The 23,759-nt window shown below is 38.7% G+C and overlaps 1 protein-coding gene across 1 annotated transcript in view; it reads left to right on the forward strand.

Moving 5' to 3' along the window:
- Positions 1-23,121, forward strand: part of KIRREL1 (kirre like nephrin family adhesion molecule 1) — a 390,224-nt gene extending 367,103 nt beyond the window's left edge. The window contains exons 9-15 of the mRNA XM_053705168.1: positions 3,410-3,536; positions 8,897-8,997; positions 11,429-11,627; positions 18,409-18,516; positions 18,911-19,050; positions 19,362-19,436; positions 20,173-23,121. Of these exons, the coding sequence (XP_053561143.1) occupies positions 3,410-3,536; positions 8,897-8,997; positions 11,429-11,627; positions 18,409-18,516; positions 18,911-19,050; positions 19,362-19,436; positions 20,173-20,643 (1,221 nt within the window). The 3' untranslated portion in view covers positions 20,644-23,121. The remainder of the gene's footprint in view (positions 1-3,409; positions 3,537-8,896; positions 8,998-11,428; positions 11,628-18,408; positions 18,517-18,910; positions 19,051-19,361; positions 19,437-20,172) is intronic.
- Positions 23,122-23,759: the final 638 nt, after the last annotated feature.

Raw genomic sequence — 23,759 nt, forward strand, 5'->3', positions numbered from 1 at the left:
ACGCTTGGAGTTGACTCCTGCTGGAGCAGTCTTCTTTAAGACTTTTAAGGAGCAGGTTAGCTCCTCTGCTTCTTTAAGACTTTTAAGGAGCAGGTTAGCTCCTCCGCTTCTGTAGCAGAAGGTGGGATTGCTCCCAGGGGAGGCTCCGGCATTTTCAGCCTGCATATGCTAGAATTCGAACTTTCCTTAGAGGTTATATTTTAACCTTATTCTCTTCTGCCATATCGTTCTTTGTGGTGGAGGGTTGACCTTAGCAGGAGCAGACGTCAGTGAGACAGTTTGCTTCATTTACATTTAGAGTTAGGTCTCAGTTTCGGGGGTTTGCCTCTATGGTCCTTGTTCAGGAACCTGCGGGTGCAGAATCCTTGTTTTCTTCACATCCTGGACTCTGAGGCTAACTGCGTGGAAGTATTTGCTTAGCCTTAGCCAAAAGAGGTTTTTCTGATGGAGTGTTGATTCTGTCGGCTTAGTTCATAGGCCGGGGTATAGTCGCTTCTGTCATAAGGGGTGCAGAACTTAGTTCCTATGGTATGTAGAGCGGGGATTCTCCTGGCATAAAACCAGGTTTTTTTCTGGGATCCTTTTCTTTTCTCCAGGATGTTCTGGGGAAAGGGCCTTCTGTAGCTCCCTTAGGGGATAGTTTTAGGCCCTATCTATCTTACTCCTCATGAGGCTTACAAGCGTCCAGATGTCAGTTTTTTGCTCAGGTTTTGATTAGTTCAGGCCTGTGTTTAGGTTCAGTACTCCTCTCTGGGGTTTTCTTCTTGTTCTAAAGTTTTGCAGAGGGCTCCGTTTGGGCTTATGCATGGAGTTGATGTTAAGTCTTTCTGTTTGAAAGATTTTCTTTTTCTTTCTTTTTTTTTTCTACTGGTTATTGCTTTAGCGCACAGATTTTCTTGTTTTTCTTGGCTGTCTTGCAAGGTCAGGATTCTTACCTAGTTTTCATACGGCTAGGGCTGTTCTCTGGGTTAGTTTTCTTCATATGGTTGTTTCACATCACAACATCGATCATGAGAATGTGGTTCCTTCCTTGTGTCCTAATCCTCCTCCTTCAAAGGAGGGGTTATTTATTAACTTGGATGTGGTTCGGGCCTTGAAGTTCTATCTTCAGGCTACTAGAGAGTTTTTGTCAAACTTCTTCCTTGTGTTTATTCTGAGAAGTGTAAGGGGCCCGAAGCTTTGGCCACTTCCTTGTTTTTTCTGGTGGAGGAGCTTGTTCGCTTAGCTTACAGATTCAGCAGGACGCAAGCCTCCTCAAAGGCTTAAGGCTCATTCATCTAGAGATGTGGCTCCCTCTTGGGGTTTGAGAATGAGGCATTTAGCGATCAGAGTTGTAGGGATTCTACCTTGTATTTCTTACATATTTTTTTTTCAAATTTTTACATATTTGACGATTTTGGAAGCTGCTTTAGGGAGCAGGGTTTTGCAGGCTGTGGTTCCCTCAGAATAGGGTCCGCCTATCTTTTTACCCTCCCACTCATTCAGTGTCCTCTAGAGCTTGGGTATATGTTTCCCACAAGTAAGGAACGAAGCCATGGACTCTCCTCATATTAAGATGGAAAACGGAAATTATGCTTACCTGATAATTTGCTTTCCATCTGTATAAGGAGAGTCCACGGCTCCCACCCGTTTTCTCCGTTGGGGCGGACCAAAAAAATGTTTTTGTTCTTCTGGCACCATTTATACCCTGATATTTCTCTTACTGTTCCTTGTTCCCTCGACAGAATGACTGGGGGTTGAGGGGACTGGGGAAGGTATTTAAGCATTTGGCTGGGGTGTCTTTGCCTCCTCCTGGTGGCCAGGTTCTGTATTTCCCTCAAGTAAGGAATGAAGCCGTGGACTCTCCTCATACAGATGGAAAGGAAATTATCAGGTAAGCATAATTTAAGTTTTTGTCAATTATGTCGTTGCAAATCAACCAATTCTGGCATTTTATTCTCAATTTTCTTGGAAGTCTGCATTAGGCCTTGATTCAAGATAAATATAGGTTGCTCAGTTAATCCAGAACAAATATCGACCAAGGCAAAAAGTCAGTAGTCTTGTTGGGGTATTTCAAAGACTGAAGCGGATTGAGTCCACCAGTTTAAAATACTTTGTTGAAGGGGAATTAAAGTAAAATAAAATGGTTAATGAAAGAAAATAAAACATTGTAATATATATGTTTTATGTATTTGGCCTGTTCTTACACCCTTCAGAGAGGCTAGAGCGCCTCCATCCTACTTAAACGGACATGAAACCCTTTCTGTCATGATTCAGATACAGTATAAAATTTTAAATAATTTTCCAATTTACTACTATTATCTCATTTGCTTTGTTCTCTTGGTATCCTTATTTGAAAAGGATACCTAGGTAGGCTCAGGAGGTGGACGCTAACTGCTGATTGGGGGCTGCACAAATATGCCTCATTATTGGTTTACCAAAGTGCCCAGCTAACTCCCAGTTGTGCATTTAAGCACCTTCAATAAAGGATACCAAAAGGATGAAGCAAAATTCATAATAGGAGTTTAAAATTGTATGCTCTATCTGAATCATATAAGAAAAATGTGGGGTTTCATGTCCCTTTAAGTGTAATGAGTATAAGCTCATTTACACCTGCCACTACATAGCCACAGCAAAAGAGACCAGGACCATGCGTTCCAGTCTTTTCAAGGGGTGTAACTCTGAGCTGCTGCACATTTGCAAAATGTAACTTGCGCTATCAAGATTATTTTCATTTATTTTGCAATACAGTTCTTTATTGCTGATATATGCTACAATTATGTAAGTAATGTATTTTTTCCTCTAAAATTGTATTGAATTTTAATGAGTAGTAAGAGCAGAGCAAATAAATAATACCATGCAAACAAATAAAAAAAATAAAAAAATAAACACTGAATAAATTAAAGAAAAAAAAGATTCACATACAAAGTACAATGGCTACAAGTCAAATACATTTGATGAAGATTTAGAAAAGGATCCTATTGTTTCCATAGTGACCAAAGTGAGGAACCTGTGTCTCGATAAAAGAATACGGCTATTATTTTATGTAAGAAAAAGGAAGCTCAGGGAAATTACTTCATGCCAGAAGAGGTCGCTCTTAACCCATAATCCCCTTCACCACTGGGTGTGGTCTTCTGAAAAAAATAATCCATGTTTTTAAAAAAAAAAAAAATAATCACAATTTAGCATGGGTTTAAACAGGAACAGTCTATATTTACATGCAATTGTAGGCAGGAAATTTAGTAATGTCTATTATTATTTGTTATAGTACTGAGGAATGCTCCAATTCAGATGCTCACATTTCATTATTTGCCTGCAGTTTGTGTACATTTAAATATAGGGGTGTTTTACTTCAGAATATTAGACTGACAGATATCCCCTAACAATTCCAGTAATAATTCCATTTATCTTCTTTATCATATCTTAATAGGTGTTGAGCAATAGTAACCAGCTGTTCTTAAAGTCAGTGAGCCAAGAGGATGCTGGGCAGTATGTCTGTAAAGCCATAGTCCCACGCATTGGAGTTGGAGAGAAAGATGTGACATTATTTGTTAACGGTAAGTCCTTGCTGTACATTTCTAACTAGATACATGCCTCAATTAAAGGGACACAATCCTTTCATAACGTTAAGTGAATAATTGCAGGTTAATAATAAAGGCTGACTTTGCTTTTATTCCTGAACTTAAAGGGATACTAAATCCAATTTTTTTCTTTCATGATTCAGATAGAGAATGCATTTTTACAACTTTCTAATTTACTCCTATTATCAATTTGTTTTCATTCTCTTGCTATCTTTATTTAAAAAGCAGAATGTAAAGCTTAGGAGCCTGACTATTTTTGGTTCAGAACCTGGGTTACGCCTAATAATTGGTTGGCTTAATGTAGTCACTAATAAGCAAGCACTATCCAGGGTGCTGAACCTACAATGGGCCATCTCCTAAGCTTTACAGTCTGCATTTTCAATAAAGATAGCAAGAGAACAAAGAAAAATTGATAATAGGAATAAATTAGAAAGTTGCTTAAAATTGCTACTCTATCGGAATCACCACAGAAAAAAAAATTGGGTTTAGTATCTAACTATCGTACAAATGACTGGTGCTGTCTTTGACAGCACAGGACATAGTCACTCCATAGACACTTTGTGACTCCCTCTACACAAGATATCCCTAGGGACAGGTTACTTATTGGCTTATAAGGACAAATCCCACAGCTCTACCGGAGGACAGTAGGGGGCCAGAATATCTGTTTGTGGAGGGGTGGACACAAATGTATTTTTGTTTTTTTAGATGGAGTAAATGGAAAAAAAATTACCTTAATGTGAAACTGCTGACTTGCTTAATCCTAAGTGTATTGCATCGAAAGCTCTTTTTGATTATGATTCATAAAGATTATATTTTCTTCATAAATGGAAATCTTTCCATCTGAAGAAAATAAAATTATCAGGTAAGCCAAATTTAAGTTTTTACTTAGAGGAACATTAAGGTCTGTGTACTACTGTTTGTTTTCATTATGTTGTTGGGATTTGTCCTTATTGGCCTGTGAGCAGGCAGTCCTTTGGGAAGAGTTGTGCACAAACGTGTATTTCCTCTTACAGGGACATGAAACCCCAATTTTCTCTTTTAGGATTCTGATAGAGCAATACCGTTTTAAACAGCTTTCCAAATTACTTCCATTATCATATTTTCTTCAATCTCTTGGTATCCTTTGTTAAAGGACTGGGAGCTATTTGAACACATTGGGTGAACCAGTAACAAGAGGATTCCTCTAGTCATTGGTTCACCAGATGTGTTCAGCGACCTCCTTCAACAAAGGATAGCAAGAGAATTAAGCCAGTTGGATACTAGGAGTAAAATGGAAAGTCAATAAAAACCGTATGCTCTATCTGAATCACAAAAGGAATATTTTGAGTTCCATGTCACTTTAATGTCATCACTTAGATCAGTGATGGCCAACTTCCTAACACAAGGGGGGCACAGATCAATAGCTCTGAAGCCTTAGGGGCCACAAATTGCTATTAAACAGACAAATAATATTTTCTAAAAGTTTCCAGTGACACAGGGCAATTTTTGGTAAGGTTGCAGCGTCTGCTCTTCTCATTTAAGATATGGCCTCCCCAAAGCACGCATTTTCCCTTCCACTCTTTCCTGGGACCACAAAAGCTGTAGTTTAGATTTTTAGTTCTGCATTTTCTAAAGGGGGGGCACAACAACTACCGCAAAGGGCCACATGTGGCCTCTAGGCCGTGAGAGTACCACCCCTGACTTAACAACTGTAGCCATTTTCCATACGTTGAATAATATGGCCAAGAACAAAAACATCATCATAACCGGTATGTAGAAAATAATTTGGGATTCAAAATCAGAAAACTAATTTACAAACACTTCTATTTATGTCAGTTATTTCTTAAAAACAGCATAAATGAAAAACAACACTCGTTTGTGTGTAAGTTCCCCAGTCGTTAGAGGAGTCTTTCTGAAAGACAAAGAGAGAAAAGTGGTTAAAGACAGCCAAATATATCAAAGTATATCTGCTTCAGTAAAACTGGCAGGAGCAAATTATACTCTGAGATAAAATCAGCAGATTGGGCGATAAAACAAAGAAAGAGATTAAACAAATAGCGCATAAAATGTGTAATGTGGTAGCAAATTTGGTGGGATTGCATTAACTCCTCTTCAATGTGATAATAGTCTTGAATTTCATCCTAATTTTATATTAAATAGTTGCGTGCCGCCTGTTCTGCAAGATGTCACAGCAAACATTAACATCAATATAAATGTCCTTCAATACCCTAATCCGCTCTATTTCATTTGTATATTCATTTAATTTTCTTCACATTGTTTAATAGTGAGTTGCTTCTGATTATTATTCCTTTAACTTAATTAAACCAAACTGTTTATCACCAGTAGTGGTATAAGCAAATCTTTTTTTTATACTTTTCAACCTATTTGTAGCGGAAATATGATATTTGAGTTTTATTCTTGCTAAAACCTACAGGTTTGAAAACTGTGACTCATCACTAGCGATAGAAGTTCATGAACCATTAGATTACAGAGAGAGAGAAATAGAAATATAGCTACAGTGATACAGAGCAATTGAGAGGGACATAAAGATAGATAAAGGTGTGTGTGTCATAAATAAATATATACAGACACACCTCGTTTTATTGTGCTTTTAGCAGATATATTTGTGGCAACCCTGTGTCGAGCAAGTCTATTGGCTTAATTTTTCCAAAATATATACGAATATAAACACACAAATACACATGAATACACATATACAGGTGGCCCTCGTTTTACAACGGTTCAATTTACACCGTTTCAGAATAACAACCTTTTTTTCCAGTCATGTGACTGCTATTGAAAAGCATTGAGAAACAGTGCATTTATTAAAATAGCCTGTAGGTGGAGCTGTCCGCTTGTGTTGCAGCAAAGCCAAGCAAGCTGAAATTAATCAGTTTAACCAGACCTGAGCTATCGAGCAGATTTCAAAGGAACAAGATCTTCCTGTCTATAAATCAGTCCAGATTGGAATGCATAGAAAGAACTGTTTGCAGAAAAATGCAAGTGAAGTCTGTGTTGTGTGATTATTTTATTAGGTTTTATAATGCTGTTTAGCAAATGTTTTTGTTCATTTAACTTAGTTTAATTATTTATTCTGTGTTGTGTGATTGTTTTATTAGGTTTATAATGCTGTTTAGCATTTAAATTCTTCATCTCAAAGCTTTAAAAATAATGTATTAGGTGTTATTATGACAATTTTGAGAGGGGCCTGGAACCTATCTCCCTCACTTCCCATTGACTTACATTATAAACTGGGTTTCAATTTACAACGGTTTCGATTTACAACCATTCCTTCTGGAACCTAACCCCGGCGTAAACTGAGGGCTACCTGTATTCACACCTATATATACACACCATCAGCACAGATGATGGTTAGCAACTTTTAGCAATAAAGTATTTTTTAATTAAGGCAATTACATTCGGCTAGATTACGAGTTTTGCGTTGCGTTGCGTTACGCCTTTTAACGCTGAAAAATTAGCCATTACGCTGGAATGGCCAGGAACACATATTACAAGTCGCAGCGGTATAGCTATACCGCAAGCATTTTAGCCTGTAACGCAACGTCCATTCCGCACTCAAAAACTTTAAGTTTTTATGTGGGATTTTCATAGCATCGGTATTACAGGTTGTGCAGTCTGGCTAAAATGCTTGCATTACAGCCTATACCGACACGATCCATGCCGCCATCTGAGACCAGTAGTTATGGATTTTACAAAACAAAAATGTTTCACAAAACTCATAACTAAAGTGTTATAAAGTACACTAACACCCATAAACTACCTATTAACCCCTAAACCACCACCCTCCCGCATCGCAAACACTATATTAAACGTATTAACCCCTAATCTGCCGCCTACCCTCATTGCGACTATTAAATAAAGTTATTATCCCCTAATCTGCTGCCCACCCACATTGCCAACACTATTTAAATACATTAACCCCTAAACCGTTGCTCTCCGACATCACCGACACTAATAAGTTATTTACCCCTAATCCGCCATTTCCGGACATCGCCGACACCAAAAGAAACCTATTAACCCCTAAACCGCCGGCACCCACATCGCCAACACTATAATAAAGTATTAACCCCTAAATGTCCAGCCCCCTCATCGTAACTACTAAACTAGACCGTCGCCCCCTCCACATCGCAAAACTCTAAATTAAACTAACACCCCCCTAACTAAATTAAAATTACAATATAACTATATTTAAATAAATAAACTTAATTGTGAAAAATAAAAATAAACCTAACATTAAACTATAAATTAACCTAACATAACTATTCTAATAAAATTAAAAAATACTACCAATTAAAACCGCCAGCCCCATCACATCGCAAAAAACTAAATTAAACTATTAACCCCTAAATTAACACCCCATAACTTTAAATTGAAATTACAATATAACTATCTTAAAATAAATAAAAAAACTTACCTGTGAAATAAAATAACATAACATAATATTTATTTTAAGATAGCTATATTGTAAATTAAATTTAAAGTTAGGGGGTGTTAGGTTTAGGGGTTAATAGTTTAATTTAGTTTTTTGCGATGTGATGGGGCTGGCGGTTTAGGGGATTAATTGGTTTATTTAGTGGCAGCTATGTGGGGGGCCGGAGGTTTAGGGGTTAATAGGTTTATTTAGTAGCAGTGATATGGGAGGCCGGAGGTTTAGGGGTTAATCATATTATTTAGTGGTGGCTATGTCTGGGAGCGGCAGTTTAGGGATTAATCATTTTATTTAGTGGCAATGGATTAGGGGTTAATAGCTTTTATTAGTGTAGGCGATGTCGGGAGCGGCAGATTAGGGGTTATTAACTTTAGGTGTCTGCGATGTTGGGGGCAGCAGGGTTTATGTTAGGGTGTTAGGTTTATACATAACTTTCTTTTCCCCATAGACATCAATGGGGTTGCGTTACAGAGATTTTTCATTCCGCACTTCAGGTGTTAACACTCTCTCCCCATTGATGTCTATGGGGGAAAAGCATGCACGAGCTCGTCAAATCAGCCCTTGGATTTTGTGCAGTATGGAGCTTAACTCACCATAACGCACAGCACAAGGAGGCTTTTCAGTAACTCGTAATGGCAGCCCTATGGAGAGTGAAACAACGCAACTTTTTTGGCGTTCGTTTCGCACCCTGTTTAGCGCAAAACTTGTAATCTAGGCAAATGTTTTGTTAGACATAATGATATTGCACACTTAAAAGACTACAGTATGGTGTAAATATAACTTATATGCATTAGTGTGACTCACTTTATTGCTATATTCGCGTTATTGTTGTGGTCTAGAACCAAACCCACAATATATCTGAGGTACACCTGTATATGTATATTTACATATATATATTCTCTTCAAGGTCCTCCAAAGATTGCTAGCGAGGAGGTGCAGTATGCAGTGCGTGGGGACAAAGGAAAAGTGGAATGCTTTATAGGAAGCACCCCACCTCCAGATCGCATTGTGAGTACAAATATATATGGATTTGTTGTGCTATACCCAGTCGGTTTACCGATTAGATTTCTGATTTGTTAAAGCTAAAATTAAAATGTGTTTATAGCATTTTTTTATTATTATGGAAATGCAGGCTAAGTTAAAAAAAAAACTCACTGCTTGGAATGAACCTGTTGACCAGATAATGTAAAATGTTTTGTCATCTTAATTGGCTGAGGCTGAAAATAAGGTTAAAATGATCAGAACAGTCATCAGAGATCATTTTTCTATCACTGGGATCAATGGGTTTCAGAAGCTTGGGCCCTGCTTAGACGCTAGCAAGTGACCATACATGCTCTCATAGATATGCTTTCTTGCTTTAATTAAAGTACAAATCTTGGCAACTTCCTACAGCTGTCTCACCACTAATTCTCCAGAGAGATACTTCAGCCGAGCAGTTTCCAATGCTGCTGCAATCATTTTATTACGGCTTGCAAAATGAAGTGTTTAGCTGTTGAAGTAACTTAGGAAAATTCACTGCAAACACTGCCTATAATATTTGCCATTCTTCTTAACTCTTAAAGGGGCATTATACACTCATTTTTTCTTTGCATAAATGTTTTGTAGATGATCTATTTATATAGCCCATAAAGGTTTTTTTTTTTAAATAAATGTATAGTTTTGCTTATTTTTAAATAACATTGCTCTGATTTTCAGACTCCTAACCATGCCCCAAAGTTTTATGTGAATACTGTCAGCTACCTTCTCCAGCTTGCTCCTGTTTGTGTAAAGGGTCTTTTCATATGCAAAAGAAGGGGGAGGGGGGAGGGTCTTATTTCCCACTTGCAGTGGGCTTTCCAGCTACGTTTTCAACAGAGCTAAATTGACAGCTTCTAAGTAAGTTTTTAAACAGTTTTATACTGGATTTTTATATCAGTATCTGTGCATCTTATTCTTTATAGTAGTGTCTTTTACATGCAGTTATATGAAAATGAGTGTATACTGTCCCTTTAAGAGTTCCAGAAATTATTGGGAAATCTTTTATAACACCTCTGGTATTAAAGCTTAGACTCAAGAAACAACAATTTCAAGATGTAATTCCCAATTAAATTCTTCATTATTCTTGTAGACTGAATATTGTAGTTTTTTCAGTTCCCCCTGAAAGAGACTGGGTTGCATTCCATGGAATTAAAAACCTTGATCCTTCTGATTTGCTATTAACCCCTTCATGCCCACACTCTCCCCATAGTGAGAGCTGGGTGGATAGGCTTAGTCGTCACAAAAGGAATTATCTATCTTTTTATCAATAAAAATGCTAGAGTAGACTGTCCATGTAAGTATTATGTCATAGACACTGATCTTTTATTCCTTAAAGGGACAGTCAAGTCCAAAAAAAACTTTCATGATTCAAATAGGGCATGTAATTTTAAACAACTTTCCAATGTACTTTGATCACCAATTTTGCTTTGTACTCTTGGTATTCTTTGAAAGCTAAACCTAGGAGGTTCATATGCTAATTTCTTAGACCTTGAAGGCCGCCTCTAATCTAAATACATTTTGACAGTTTTTCACCACTAGAGGGCATTAGTTCATCTCTTTCATATAGATAATATTGAGCTCATGCATGTGAATTTACCGAGGAGTGAGCACTGATAGGTTCAATTGCAAGTCTGTCAAAAGAACTGAAATAAGGGGGCAGTTTCCTGATGCTTAGATACAAGGTAATCACAGAGGTAAAACGTGTATTATAACTGTTGGTTATGCAAAACTGGGGAATGGGTAATTAAAGGGACAGTCAACACCAGAATTTTTGTTGTTTTAAAAGATAGATAATCCCTTTATTACCCATTCCCCAGTTTTGCATAACCAACACAGTTATAATAATATATTTTTTACCTCTGTGATTACATTGTATCTAAGCATCTTCTGACTGCCCCCTGATCACATGACATTTTATTTTATTATCTATTGACTTTCATTTTAGCCAATTAGTGCAGTGTCTGCCACAATCCACGGGCATGCTCACAATGTTATCTATAGGGTTTACCTGAACTAGCTCTCCCCTGCTGTGAAAAGCAAATACAAAGCATGTGATTAGAGGCGCCCTTCAAGGGCTTAGAAATTATCATATGAGCCTTCCTAAGTCTAGCTTTCAACTAAGAATACCAAAAGAACAAAGCAAAATTGGTGATAAAAGTAAATTGGAAAGTTGTTTAAAATTACATGCCCTATTTGAAACATGAAAGTTTTTTTTGGACTTGACTGTCCCTTTAAGGGAGTATCTATCTTTTAAAACAACAAAAATTATGGTGTTAACTGTCCCTTTAACATGTTATTGTTAAATGATGCTGTTGGTTTGCGTTACAAACTATGTAAAATGAATGGAAATAACTTGAATCTTTTAAAGCTAATTGTAGATCTTTTAAAAAGTAAACATTTTATTTATTCTGACTAATTTTAGGCCTGGGCTTGGCAAGAAAAAATTTTAGAGACTGGAACCCTGGAGAGGTATACTGTAGAACGGACCAACACAGGCGATGGTGTCTTGTCCACACTCACTATAAATAACGTCATGGAGGCTGACTTCCAGACCCGCTATAACTGTACAGCGTGGAATACCTTTGGGCCAGGCACAGCAATCATCCAGCTTATGGAGAGAGGTATTACAGCTAATCACAGGAAAAAGGGAACAGCATAACAAAATAAAGATGATAGTACCCCACAAAAAATAAATATATATACAGATAATTTTATATATATATATATATATATATATATATAATTATTTCTGGTGAATATATACGATTTCCTTCCTAAGATAGGGAGAGTCCACGGCTTCATTCCTTACTGTTGGGAAATACAACACCTGGCCACAAGGAGGAGGCAAAGACACCCCAACCAAAGGCCTAAATATCCCTCCCACTTCCTCATTACCCCAGTCATTCTTTGCCTTTCGTCACGTTAGAAGGTGGCAGAGAAGTGGTAGAAGATTCGGAGAGTCCTGAAAAAAGGTATCTGCCCTTTGAGATAGGACTGGAGTTTTAAGTAGTCATGTCAACCTCTCAGTGAAAGTATTGATAAAAGTTAGAGTCTGGAGATGCAGGGAAAGTTTTTCTGCGAAACCATCCAGACTACTGCTAACAGCTCCTAAGCAATCCGTGTTGACGAGTTTCACTGCCTGCTTTCTTTCACTCAAGTCCATGTCAGGAGCACTGCTATAAGACTGTCACCTTACCTGGAGCTAAGAGTGTTTCAATTTTTACACATAAAACGCTATAACAGGGTCACAGTGTGGCTCCTTTGTACCTTGATAGGATCCAGGGTTAATATCCTCTCAAGGGGGTTTATTGAACAGTTGGGGTTAATTAATCAGTGTATTAATTATTTACATGCTGCTTTGTATGATTTTTTTCCTGGGCTGATAGACTGTGTGTTTTTGGCTGGAACAAACGGGTTTTACTTTTAAGTTTCACTTTCGTTTTTGAAAGTGTTGCACAGCTCCTATTACTTGCTGTACTTGTAATAACAGGGGAAGTACTGTCTTGCACTCCATATGGCCGAGTGTGGTCTATGTTCATTTCCTCCATTACGGCTGAAACTTGAATCTGAGGAGAGCGTTTCCTCTGTTAACTGTCTGGGTCTAATAGATGGTGAGTGCCCCAGCCATTGGGAATATAAAGGTGCAGTTTTCTCTAATAATAAATGTTTTTGTGTCCTTCTGTGGGTATAACCTGAGCTATGGAGGACTCTGATATGTTAGAAGGTACTCCTTCTGTACTAAATCATACCTGTTTATATTGTGAGGAGGCCGTGGTTTTCCCGCCCACTCAATTATGTTCCATATGCCTTAACACTGTTATAAAGTCTAAGAAGGGAGACAAGCCTGCTAAGGCTCTTAGTCCCTCTGAGCCATCTATCACTCAGGACTCGGTGTCCCGTAAAATTACTACCCTTGCTACATTATCCACTCCACATGCAGTTCCCCGTAGCACATCTAATCCTTCATCCGGAGGGGGCCTCCTTCCTGAGAACTTTGCAGCGCAGTTACAAACGGCAGTGTCTGCGGCCCTCAGTGCATTACCTTGCTCTAACAAACGCACGAGAAAGGTTAAACATAGCTCTCCTGACCCGGAGTCATCTAAATATTTATCAGATTTAGCTATTATGTACCAGTTATCCGGTGATGAGTTAACCTCTGTAGCTACAGAGGGTGAGCTTTCTGGGTCGGAGTCCTTAGCGTCTAAGCCTCCTGCTGCGGAGGAACCGTCCTTTAGATTTAAAATTGAGAAACACTAGCGGTTACCTGAGCCTTGTTGTACCCTGTTGTTCGTTTACTTGGACTACCAATAAATCTTACCTTTTACTTGCACTACGCTTGCGGTTATTTATGTCATCGTAACATGTAAACTCTAGTGTTTCTTGTATTTTTGCTCCATTAGGGAGTTCATGGGAGTGGCTCCATACCTGTAATCTGACGTCTTCACAAGAGAACCACACAAGCGGCGAACGAAACTGATTGGTTCACTACTCAGCATTACGGTAACATCCCTGTCTATATAGACTCACTAACCATATAACTGTGGCTTACTTGGTTACTCTGTTTGAAAATTCATATTATCAACAGTGATAAACTGGTACACTTTGTATGTTATTTCACAGTTACAACATGTTTACAAAGGGACTTCCCGCATAACTTTTGATACCCTTAATACAGTGTTATTTGCATGATTCTAATTAGCAACCTGTTCCTTGGTCTATATAAGCTAAAAGATTTAAAATTGAGCACTTGCCTTTTTCATTAAAGTAGGTTCTGTCTATGTTAGAGGTTCCAGAGGCTGCGCTGCCTGAAGAACGTATGATACCTAAATCAGACAGAGTTTACGAAGACTGGAAAGTTCCTTTGACTTTTCCTGTGCCAGTCAAGATGGCGAACATTATTAAGAACGAATGCGAAAGAATTGGTTCTTCCTTTTCCCCCTCGTCTACTTTTAAAAAGTTGTTCCAGGACTCTCAACTGGATTTGTGGGGCTCCATTCCTAAGGTGGATGGTGCTATCTCTACGCTTGCTAAACGTACTACTATACCTCTTGAGGATAGTTCTTCATTCAGAGAGTTGATGGATAAGAAAATGGAAACCTTTCTGAGAAAGATGTTTCAACATATGGCATTTTTGTTTCAACCGGCGGCTAACTAATGGTGCGACTCTTTGTCGGAACTCATTGAGGTGGAGTCTCCCCTTGAGGATATTCAAGACAGAATTAAAGCTCTGAGAATTGTTAATTCTTTTATCTGTGATGCGAACATGCAAATTATTCGCCTAAATGCAAAGGTATCTGGCTTTGCGTTCCTAGCCCGCGGGCACTCTGGTTAAGGTCTTGGTCTGCGGATATGACTTCTAAGTCCAGATTTATTTCTCTTCCCTTCTCTTCTCCATTATTTCTACGGTTACCAGAAGCAAGGGTGCCTTCCTACCACAAGATAAGAAGAACAAGTCTAAGGGACGACAATCTTCTAATTTTCGTTCCTTTCATTCTGACGGTTCCAACGACAACAATCCTCCAAGCCTGAACAACCCAAAAGTACTTGGAAGCCGGCTCAGTCCTGGAATAAATCCAATCAGAATAAGAAGCCCGCCGAAAACAAATCGGCATGAAGGGGCAGCCCCCGATCCGGGATCGGATCGTGTAGGGGCAGACTGTCTTTCTTTTCAGACGCCTGGTTCAAGGACGTACAGGATCCGTGGTTCCTGGAGGTGATATCTCAGGGATACAAGATAGGCTTCAAATCTCATCTGCCAAGGAGCAGATTCCTTCTCTCAAATCTGTCTACCAGACCAGAAAAGAGGGATGCCTTTCTAGGGTGCGTTCAGGTTCTTTCGTAAAAAGAGGTTTGGAGTTTACTTCAAAACCATTTTGTGGTCCCAAAAGAAGGAGGGAACTTTCCGCCCAATTCTGGACCTAAAGTGCTTAAACAAATTTCTCAGTGTCCCTTCCTTCAAGATTGAGATAAGGTCCATCCTTCCTTTAATTCAGGAAGGCCAGTTTATGACCACTATAGATCTGAAGTATGCTCACCTTCATGTTCCAATCCACAGGGAACACTTTCAGTTCCTGAGGTTTGCATTCCTGGACCAGCACTTCCAGTTCATTGCCCTTCAGTTTGGACTAGCTACTGCTCCAAGAATCTTTATGAAGGTTCTGGGGGCTCTTCTAGCCATTGCCAGAACTCAGGGTATTGCAGTAGCCCCATACTTGGACGATATTCTGGTGCAAGCACCATCCTTTCACCTTGCGGAAGAATTCTCTGAGTCCCTTCTCAGTCTTCTTCGATCACATGGATGGAAGATAAACTTGGAAAAGAGTTCTCTTCTCTTATCCCAAGTACCAGGGTGGAATTCCTGGGTATTATAATAGATTCTATATCCATGAGGATATTTATAACAGACCAGAGACGTTGCAAGCTAACTTTGGCATGTCTTGCCCTCCAGACCTCCTTGAGTCCCTCTGTGGCTTAGTGTATGGAGGTGATTGGTCTAATGGTGTCCTGCATGATCATCATTCCTTTTGCCAGGTTCCGTCTCAGACCTTTACAACTGTGCATGCTGAGGCAGTGGAACGGCGATCATTCAGACATGCTTCTTAAGACCATCCTGGGCGATTGTGACTACGGACGCAAGCCTATCCGGATGGGGAGCTGTTTGGGGTGCCAGAAAGGCACAGGGGTTGTGGACTCAGGAGTTCTCCCTCCCGATCAATATTTTTGAACTACGGCAATCTTCAAGGCCTTGAAGGCTTGGCCACTTCTGGGTTCCTCCCAGTTTATCAGATTTTAATCAGACAATATAACCTCGGTTTACAGCAACCATCAGGGGGGGAATAAGAAGTTCCTTGGCGATGAAGGGGGTATCTCAGATTCTGGAGTGGGCGGATTCACATTCCGGGTGTGGACAACTGTGAGGCAGATTTTCTCAGCAGGCAATCCTTCCATCCAGGGGAATAATGTCGCTATCCCGAGGTGTTCACAGAGATATACAGCAAGTGACAACTCGTATTACGAACAGAGAAAATAGAGCTTTATCGCCAATCCTTCTTTCCAGGATAACCCAACATACTCAAAATCCAATTGTCACAAGAACACAAAGTGATATGAAATTTTCTGAACAGGGGCACAGATAGCAAACCAAACCTTTTCCAGAGATAGATCTCATGGCATCCCGTCTCAATACCAAGCTACCCAGGTACGGGTCGAGGTCGAGGGATCCCCAAGCGAATCTAATAGATGCACTAGCAGTGCCCTGGAGGTTCAAACTCATATATCTTTTTCCATCATTACCGCTTCTTCCTTGAGTGGTGGCCCACATCAAGCAGGAGCGGGTATCAGTAATCCTGATTGCTCCATCGTGGCCCCGAAGGACGTGGTTCGCGGATCTAGTGGGGAAGTTACCTTATCGCAGAGACCTGCTGATACAAGTTCCATTTGTTCATCAAAATCTAGATTCTCTGAGGCTGACTGCGTGGAGATTAAACGCTTAGTCTTAGCCAAGAGAGGTTTCTCTGAGAGTGTCATTGATACTATTATTCAAACTTGTAAACCAGTTGCTCGGCGTATCTACCACAAGGTGTAAAGGGCGTGGTTTTTCCTGACACAGAGTTAATGTTGCCAGAATCTTATCTTTTCTCCAGGATGGGCTGGAGAAGGTCCTTTCTGCTAGTTCCCTGAGGGGACAGATTTCAGCCCTGTCGGTTTTATTGTACAAGAGACTGGCTGAGCTTCCAGACGTGCAGTCCTTTTGTTAAGGCTCTGATTAGGATCAGACCTGTGTTTAGATCTGGGACTCCTTCTTTGGAGCCTAAATCTTGTTCTTCAGGTTTTGCAACAGCTTCCGTTTGAGCATCTGCATTCCATTGACATTAAATTTTTATCTTGGAAAGTTCTCTTTTTATTGGCTAATGCAATGTTAGCCCCCTTATCTGATTTTTTTTTTCATGCAGATAAGGCAGTTTTAAGTACTAAATTAGGTTTTCTTACTAAGGTTGTGTCAGATCGCAGCATCAATCAGGAGATTGTTCTTTGTGTCCTCATCCTTCAGCGAAGGAACGCTTACTTCACAATTTGGATGTGGTTCGTGCCTTGAAGTTCCATCTTCAGGCTACTAAGGAGTTTAGACAATCTTCCTCTTCGTTTGTTGTCTATTCTGGGAAGCGTAAGGGGCAGAAGGCTACTTCGACTTCCCTATCTTTTTGGTTAAGGAGTGTCATCCGCTTAGCTTACGAGACAACGGGACATCGTCCTCCTGAGAGGATAAAGACTCATTCCACTAGAGCAGTGGCTTCCTCTTGGGCCTTTAAAGGGACACTGAACCCAAATGTTTTCTTTAGTGATTCAGATAGAGCATAAAATTTTAAGCAACTTTCTAATTTACTCCTATTATCAAAATTTCTTCATTCTCTTTGTATCTTTATTTGAAATGCAAGAATGTAAGTTTAGATACCGGCCCATTTTTGGTGAACAACCTGGGTTGTTCTTGCTGATTGGTGGATAAATTCATCCACCAATAAGAAAGTGCTGTCCAGAGTCCTGAACTAATAAAAAAAGCTTAGATGCCTTCTTTTTCAAATAAAGATTGCAAGAGAAGGAAGAAAAATTGATTATAGGAGTATATTAGAAAGTTGCTTAAAATGCCATGCTCTATCTAAGTCATGAAAGAAAAAATTTGGGTTCAGTGTCCCTTTAAGATCGATGCCTCTATGGTTTAGATTTGTAACGTGGCTACCTGGTCCTCCTTACATACTTTTTCAAAATTTTACAAGTTTGACGTTTTTGCTTCGGCTGAAGCAGCTTTCTGTAGTGCCCTCAGAATAAAGTCCGCCTCTTCCCTGCCGTTAGTCATTCTGAAGCTTGGGTATAGTTTTCCGAATAGTAAGGAATGAAGCCGTGGACTCTACCTATCTTAGCAAGGAAACATAATTTATGCTTACCAGATAAATTCCTTTCCTTCCGGATAGGGAGAGTCCACGGCCCTCGCCCATTTTTTCTTGTCTATGGGCGATCCCCTATTATTTATTTTATTTTTCTGGCACCATTTATACCCTAATGTTTCTCCTACTTTTCCTTGTTCCCTCAGCAGAATGACTGGGATAATGAGGAAGTGAAAGGGATATTTAAGCCTTTGGCTGGGGTGTCTTTGCCTCCTCCTGGTGGCCAGGTGTTGTATTTCCCAACAGTAAGGAATGAAGCCATGGACTCTCCCTATTCGGAAGGAAAGGAATTTATCTGGTAAGCATAAATTATGTTTATCAGTTTTTTCAACATTCTTTCAATCATTAGTAGCAAATATATAGTCACAATGCCACAGAGCAAACAGAATCTGACTCATTCTAGATATATCTGCCAGCCAAAGTCCTATATTTCCCATATCCTGCCTTTTCTTCTTTTTGACAGAAGTGGTACCTGTGGGAATCATTGCTGGGGCAACCATTGGAGCTGGGATTCTGGTCATCGTTTTCTTTGTTTTTTTCATCTTCTTCCTCTACAGACGTCGTAAAGGGAGTAAGTACTTGGCACTTTTAATGCACTTGTTTATTACAGATATAACTTAAAAAGTAATGTGATGTTTTAGAAGAAGTTAGTATGAGAGCTACAAATATGTATTTTTCCTGACTATTTAAATTCTTATCATTATGTAGACAACAGTATTAACCAATATAGATTATAAAATACAGATTTGCAAGATTTTAATAAATATTTATTTGTAATGGCAGAGATAGCAGTGAAACTTGTTTTTGGTTTTGAAGTTTATCATTATGACACACTGCTAACAAATAGATAATTACATAAAATAAAAATTACAGACTGCTGGTGCTTTACTTATTATGGCTACCAGAGGGCAGTGTAGCTTTTTAAACATTGTAAGTTTTGTAGTCAACTCCAGTTTTTATCTTAGGCCGTAAGGATGTCAATCTGCGAAAGCTCGATATCAAAGTTGAAACTGTGAACCGCGAGCCCCTTACATTACACTCTGACCGAGAAGATGACACTTCTAGTGTTTCCACGGCTACTCGAGTCATGAAAGCAATCTATTCGGTAAGAGGGATGCCTATAAACTGTGTATGACATCACTGAGTGTGTAGCACTACAATTCGGAATAAACTTGGCACATCAGTGTTGACTCTACCTGTTTCAAAGTTGGGTGTAATCTAAGTCAAACTGTGTAAGCTTAACACTATGTTTTTGTTTCTCCTTACTAACTGCTTTGCATGAAATTTTCCTCCTTCTGAGAGTTGCGCCTATAAATCATTGATGGTATGATAGGAGTGTTATTTCTGTGACACACTGTGGTTCGAGTTTAAACTATGAAGCCATAATCTGACATTCACTGTGCTTCTGATTTGCAGTCATTTAAGGATGATGTGGACCTCAAGCAAGATCTGCGATGTGACACCATTGACAGAGAAGAGTACGAGTTGAAGGTGCAAGATCCATCCCTTTAAAATCAATGAATTCTGGCACTTAGAGATCTTCAGATAATCACCTGTTCCTTTACACAGTGGAACACAGCTAGTTATGAAGGAGTTGAATGCACTGTCTTTGTATAGAATCTTTTTGCATGAAAGAGCATACTGTGATGTAAAATTGATGTGCGTGTGTAAATATATGTATGTATATATTTATTTATTTATATATTAAATTATGACTGATACTGCCAAAAAAAAAAAGGAAACTCTTTTGCAGATGTTCTGTTGATAAGGAGCAATGCCTTTGAGACCCATAACTTCTCTGCTCCTTGGATAAAATCTGCACAATGTACATGTAATAAAAATAAAAAAAACACTCAAAAGACAGTAACAGTATAAAGCACGACACACACAATTCCAAAAAATGCAAAGTTAGATGTGTGTATATATATATATATATATATATATATATATATACACCCTTCATCCTCCCAAATGGAAGGTACTTTCTCTGTTGGGAGAATGGAGTGTTTACTTAAGGAATGAGCATTGTTGTAGATGTCAAATCCATTAAGATAAGATTACAGATTTCATATGAGAACATTATCCTTAGAGAGACCTTAGTTTTTATATAGAACCCCGATGTGCCAAATTGTTTTTTTTGTTTATTATTATTATTTTCTATTGTAAAAAAACAATTCTAGTTTCCCTACTATTTTCTTAAAGGATCTGCTCTGCTATTCTTCCCTAGGATCCAACCAATGGTTACTACAATGTCCGGGCCCATGATGACAGACCAAATTCCCGGACTGTGCTGTATCAGGATTATCGTACACCTGGGCCGGCACGATTTGATGCACGCCCTTCTTCCCGCCTTTCTCATTCAAGTGGTTATGCCCAACTCAACACATACAGCCGGGCGCCTGCCTCAGATTATAGTACAGATCCAGCTCCCACTGTAACTCCAGCCACAACAGATACTACCAGCCAGCTGTCATATGAAAATTATGAAAAGTTTGGGACGCATGGTTTCCCATCTAACTCTGGCTACCCCACTTACCGCCTCGGCTATACACAGCCAACCACCACAGGTATGGATCGAGGCCCATATGATACATTTGACCCAGTAGGAAAATTCACGAGTGCCACACGATTTTCATATACATCCCAACATTCCGATTACGGGCAGAGATTTCAGCAGAGGATGCAGACGCACGTCTGAGGATGGACAAACAAGACTGATGGGATTATTGGGGTAAAGCAGAGAGGAAGTGAATCTTCTCTAAAATGACACCATAAGATGAGAGGGGACTCCAGGAGGAGTAATGGCCTCTCAATATGTCTCCTGATACTCAGGGACCCTTATCTCTTGACCCTAGAAGTCCCTTAAGATACCAGCCACAGTTGCCAAGCCAGGCAGAGCCTTGATGCCAAACAGGCTGGCCAATAAGCACCTGATCATTCCTTGAGTACCACTGATTTTGCCATTGGGAGCATGGCAATTGGTATGACTAAGAGCTAACTTGGTAATGGTGAAGCTTTTGTCTCCACCAACACTTTTGATGAGTCCCTGCAGCCGCTCTCTTGGGGCACATTATTGTTTTAGATCTCTCCTCAGTTGCCACAGTTGTTTCTCCATCACTAAAAATAGGTATCTATACCAGAATGTAGGAGGGTGTTTATATCCACACATTCCAGCTTCTGGGAGTGCAGAGAGGGACAATGTAATGTAACGCATGCTATGTATGGTTTCATTATTTCTCTTATTCTAGAGCAGGCCTCAAAATGTTGTTGTACACAGAGCCATTTAAATAGTATCTGCTGGAAAAAATGAGTAATGAAGAATTGGACAATCAGAAAAATGTTTTTTTTTTGTTTTGCTTTTTTAATTTTGTAATTAACCCCCTTTGATTGCACTTGCTTGAGGAAAACCTCTATTCTATTGGAGCTTTGAAAGCTGATATGCTTTGTTCTCTAATAACAAGGTCATGGGCAATAATTACTAAGAGCTGCTAAGCTACAAGACACCTTACGTGCCCAGATATGTGAATGGGTTATAAAGTGCCTTATGCCTTTGCGCTACTTAGTAAGCATAAATGTTTTTGTAGAAGAGGAGGGGGCAATGGTGTGAAGGAAAACAGTATTCCAATTGTATAATTTAACCTTTCATCCTTGAGGAGCTCTAAGGTGGCATATTTTTGCATGGCTTTTAGCTTTATCTCAGCCATATCCTTTTCTATTTACTTAACTTTTTTTTTTTTTTTTACATTATGGCACTAAGGATGTTGTACGTCTAAGACTCCAGCATATACCAATGGCTGAGAAAATACTCAGGGATGAATGGGTTAAGCATATTATGAAAAATGAAGGCCCATAAAATTAACCAGTATACTGCTTTGAATTTTCTTCTGGTATACCATAGTCACATTAAAGAACATTGTATGTCATTAGTTTATTTAAATAATTGTAAGTTATCCTGTGCCAAGATTCCTTAAGTTTAAATTGTCCAACAACAAGAGTGCTAGTAGGTAATGTCATATAAGATGTTAGATGATACATACGTTCATACAATGCTGAAAAAAGTGAATTTTTTGTTTACTACATATTTGGTTTATTACATATTTGTTGATTAACATGTTCCATTGAATCCATAATGTCATCTCCCCATAGGGTTTGAAGCATGTAGTCAAAGTGTTTAATGGATTAGAAACCTTCAAAAGGGACCATTTGGAGAATCACACATTGTTGTATCCACTGTGGGGGCTTTACAACCAAGTTAAATTATGCTTATTAATTAGAAGGATTACATAAATGTAAAGGATGGGATAAAAACAGCCACGTGAGATTATTATTTTTCTCTAGAAAGATTGTTAGCATAAATTACAGGGTTATATTAATATTAAAGCAGTATGGCTATGGAATTAGTGCCATATCTTAGTTATAATTTAATGCCATTCAAACTACCAGCTTTTTAGGTACTTGCCATTTTGTATGTATAAGGTAAAGGTAAGCTAAAATAAATAAAAAAAAGTAGACACCACTTTTTAGATTACATTTCACTTGTAATTGTAGTAGCTATTCTTGAAGAACTGGAAAATTTGCAATCAATATACAGGTTCATCAAGTAGACCAGGAGCAGCCAAATGGTGGTCCGTTGGCTACATGTTTGCAGCCCCTTGAATAAGCAGAACTACGAATTTGTGATTTGGGGACTTCATATGCAAACAAGGTCGGCTGTAACTTACAAGTGTACTCTAGATTGAGGAAGGGTAAAGAGCAGACAGAGGGTGCAGTGCAACCTTACCTTAACCTAGCGTTGCGTACCTGGGCATTTTTAGGAAATATGTTATTTGTGCATTTTATAAATCTGTATGTGGTCCTTTAGACTCCTAAAACATCAGTCTGTTGCCCTCTTGTGTAAAAAGTTGGTTGTCTGTAGTAGGCCACTGATACCCAGAGATAAGAGTTTATATCTATATTTATTGTTTTCTGGAGTTCATCATAAGCATAATGTTTTGTTTTTTTCATGTTTTATTACCTGTGTGTCTTAAGATACAAGGTTTTTCCTTTACAGGGATGTGTGATTTTAAACAAAGAAAATGAGCAGAGATTATATAACTGTATAACTATTTTCCTACTGCTATTGTACCCCCCTCATTTGTTATATAAAAAAAGCATCTAAGCTTGTATGATAATTATACTACCATTGTACTTTTACATGAATTTTCTTAGACAAAACTAAACAGCACTGAGTAATCTACATTCTATAAATTAAGTTATCAGCTGCAAAAGAAGAATGAAAAGCTCAATGAAAGAACGGTAGCTTTCTTAGAAACATGCTTGCCTTTAGAATATATAGCCTCCTATAGATGTTTGTAGGTCTTTGTCATTGAGTCATGTTGTCTGTTTCCACAAATCTTAGACAGACATAGAAACTGTAGTTTTATTCAATGAATTTTCAGTTTCATAACTGACCAAATTGTTTTTTTTTTTAATTTTGAATTTGACTCATCCTAAGTACTTTCACTCAGTTTGTTCGGCCATAGAAAGTTGGAATTGGTGAGGGTTTTTTGCACCTTCTACCAAACATAGAGGATCTTCAAACTTTACATTTCTTCTAAAAAAAATTTAATAAGCAGATAGTTGGAGCTCATCATTTTACTGCAATCTATTCTGCCTTCTCTCCTTTAAGTTTTCATTTAAATTTTCTTTTTAAAGTCATTGCACAGATTGGTGACAGACCCGTGTTCTGTATTAGAGGCTTCTCCTTTTGGAAGAGAATGTCACATATGGACATTAGAGACTCATAGCAGTGTGCTGTTCAGACACTTCTATTGG

The sequence above is a fragment of the Bombina bombina genome, chromosome 1, assembly GCF_027579735.1.
Source record: "Bombina bombina isolate aBomBom1 chromosome 1, aBomBom1.pri, whole genome shotgun sequence".
Lineage (NCBI taxonomy): Eukaryota > Metazoa > Chordata > Amphibia > Anura > Bombinatoridae > Bombina > Bombina bombina.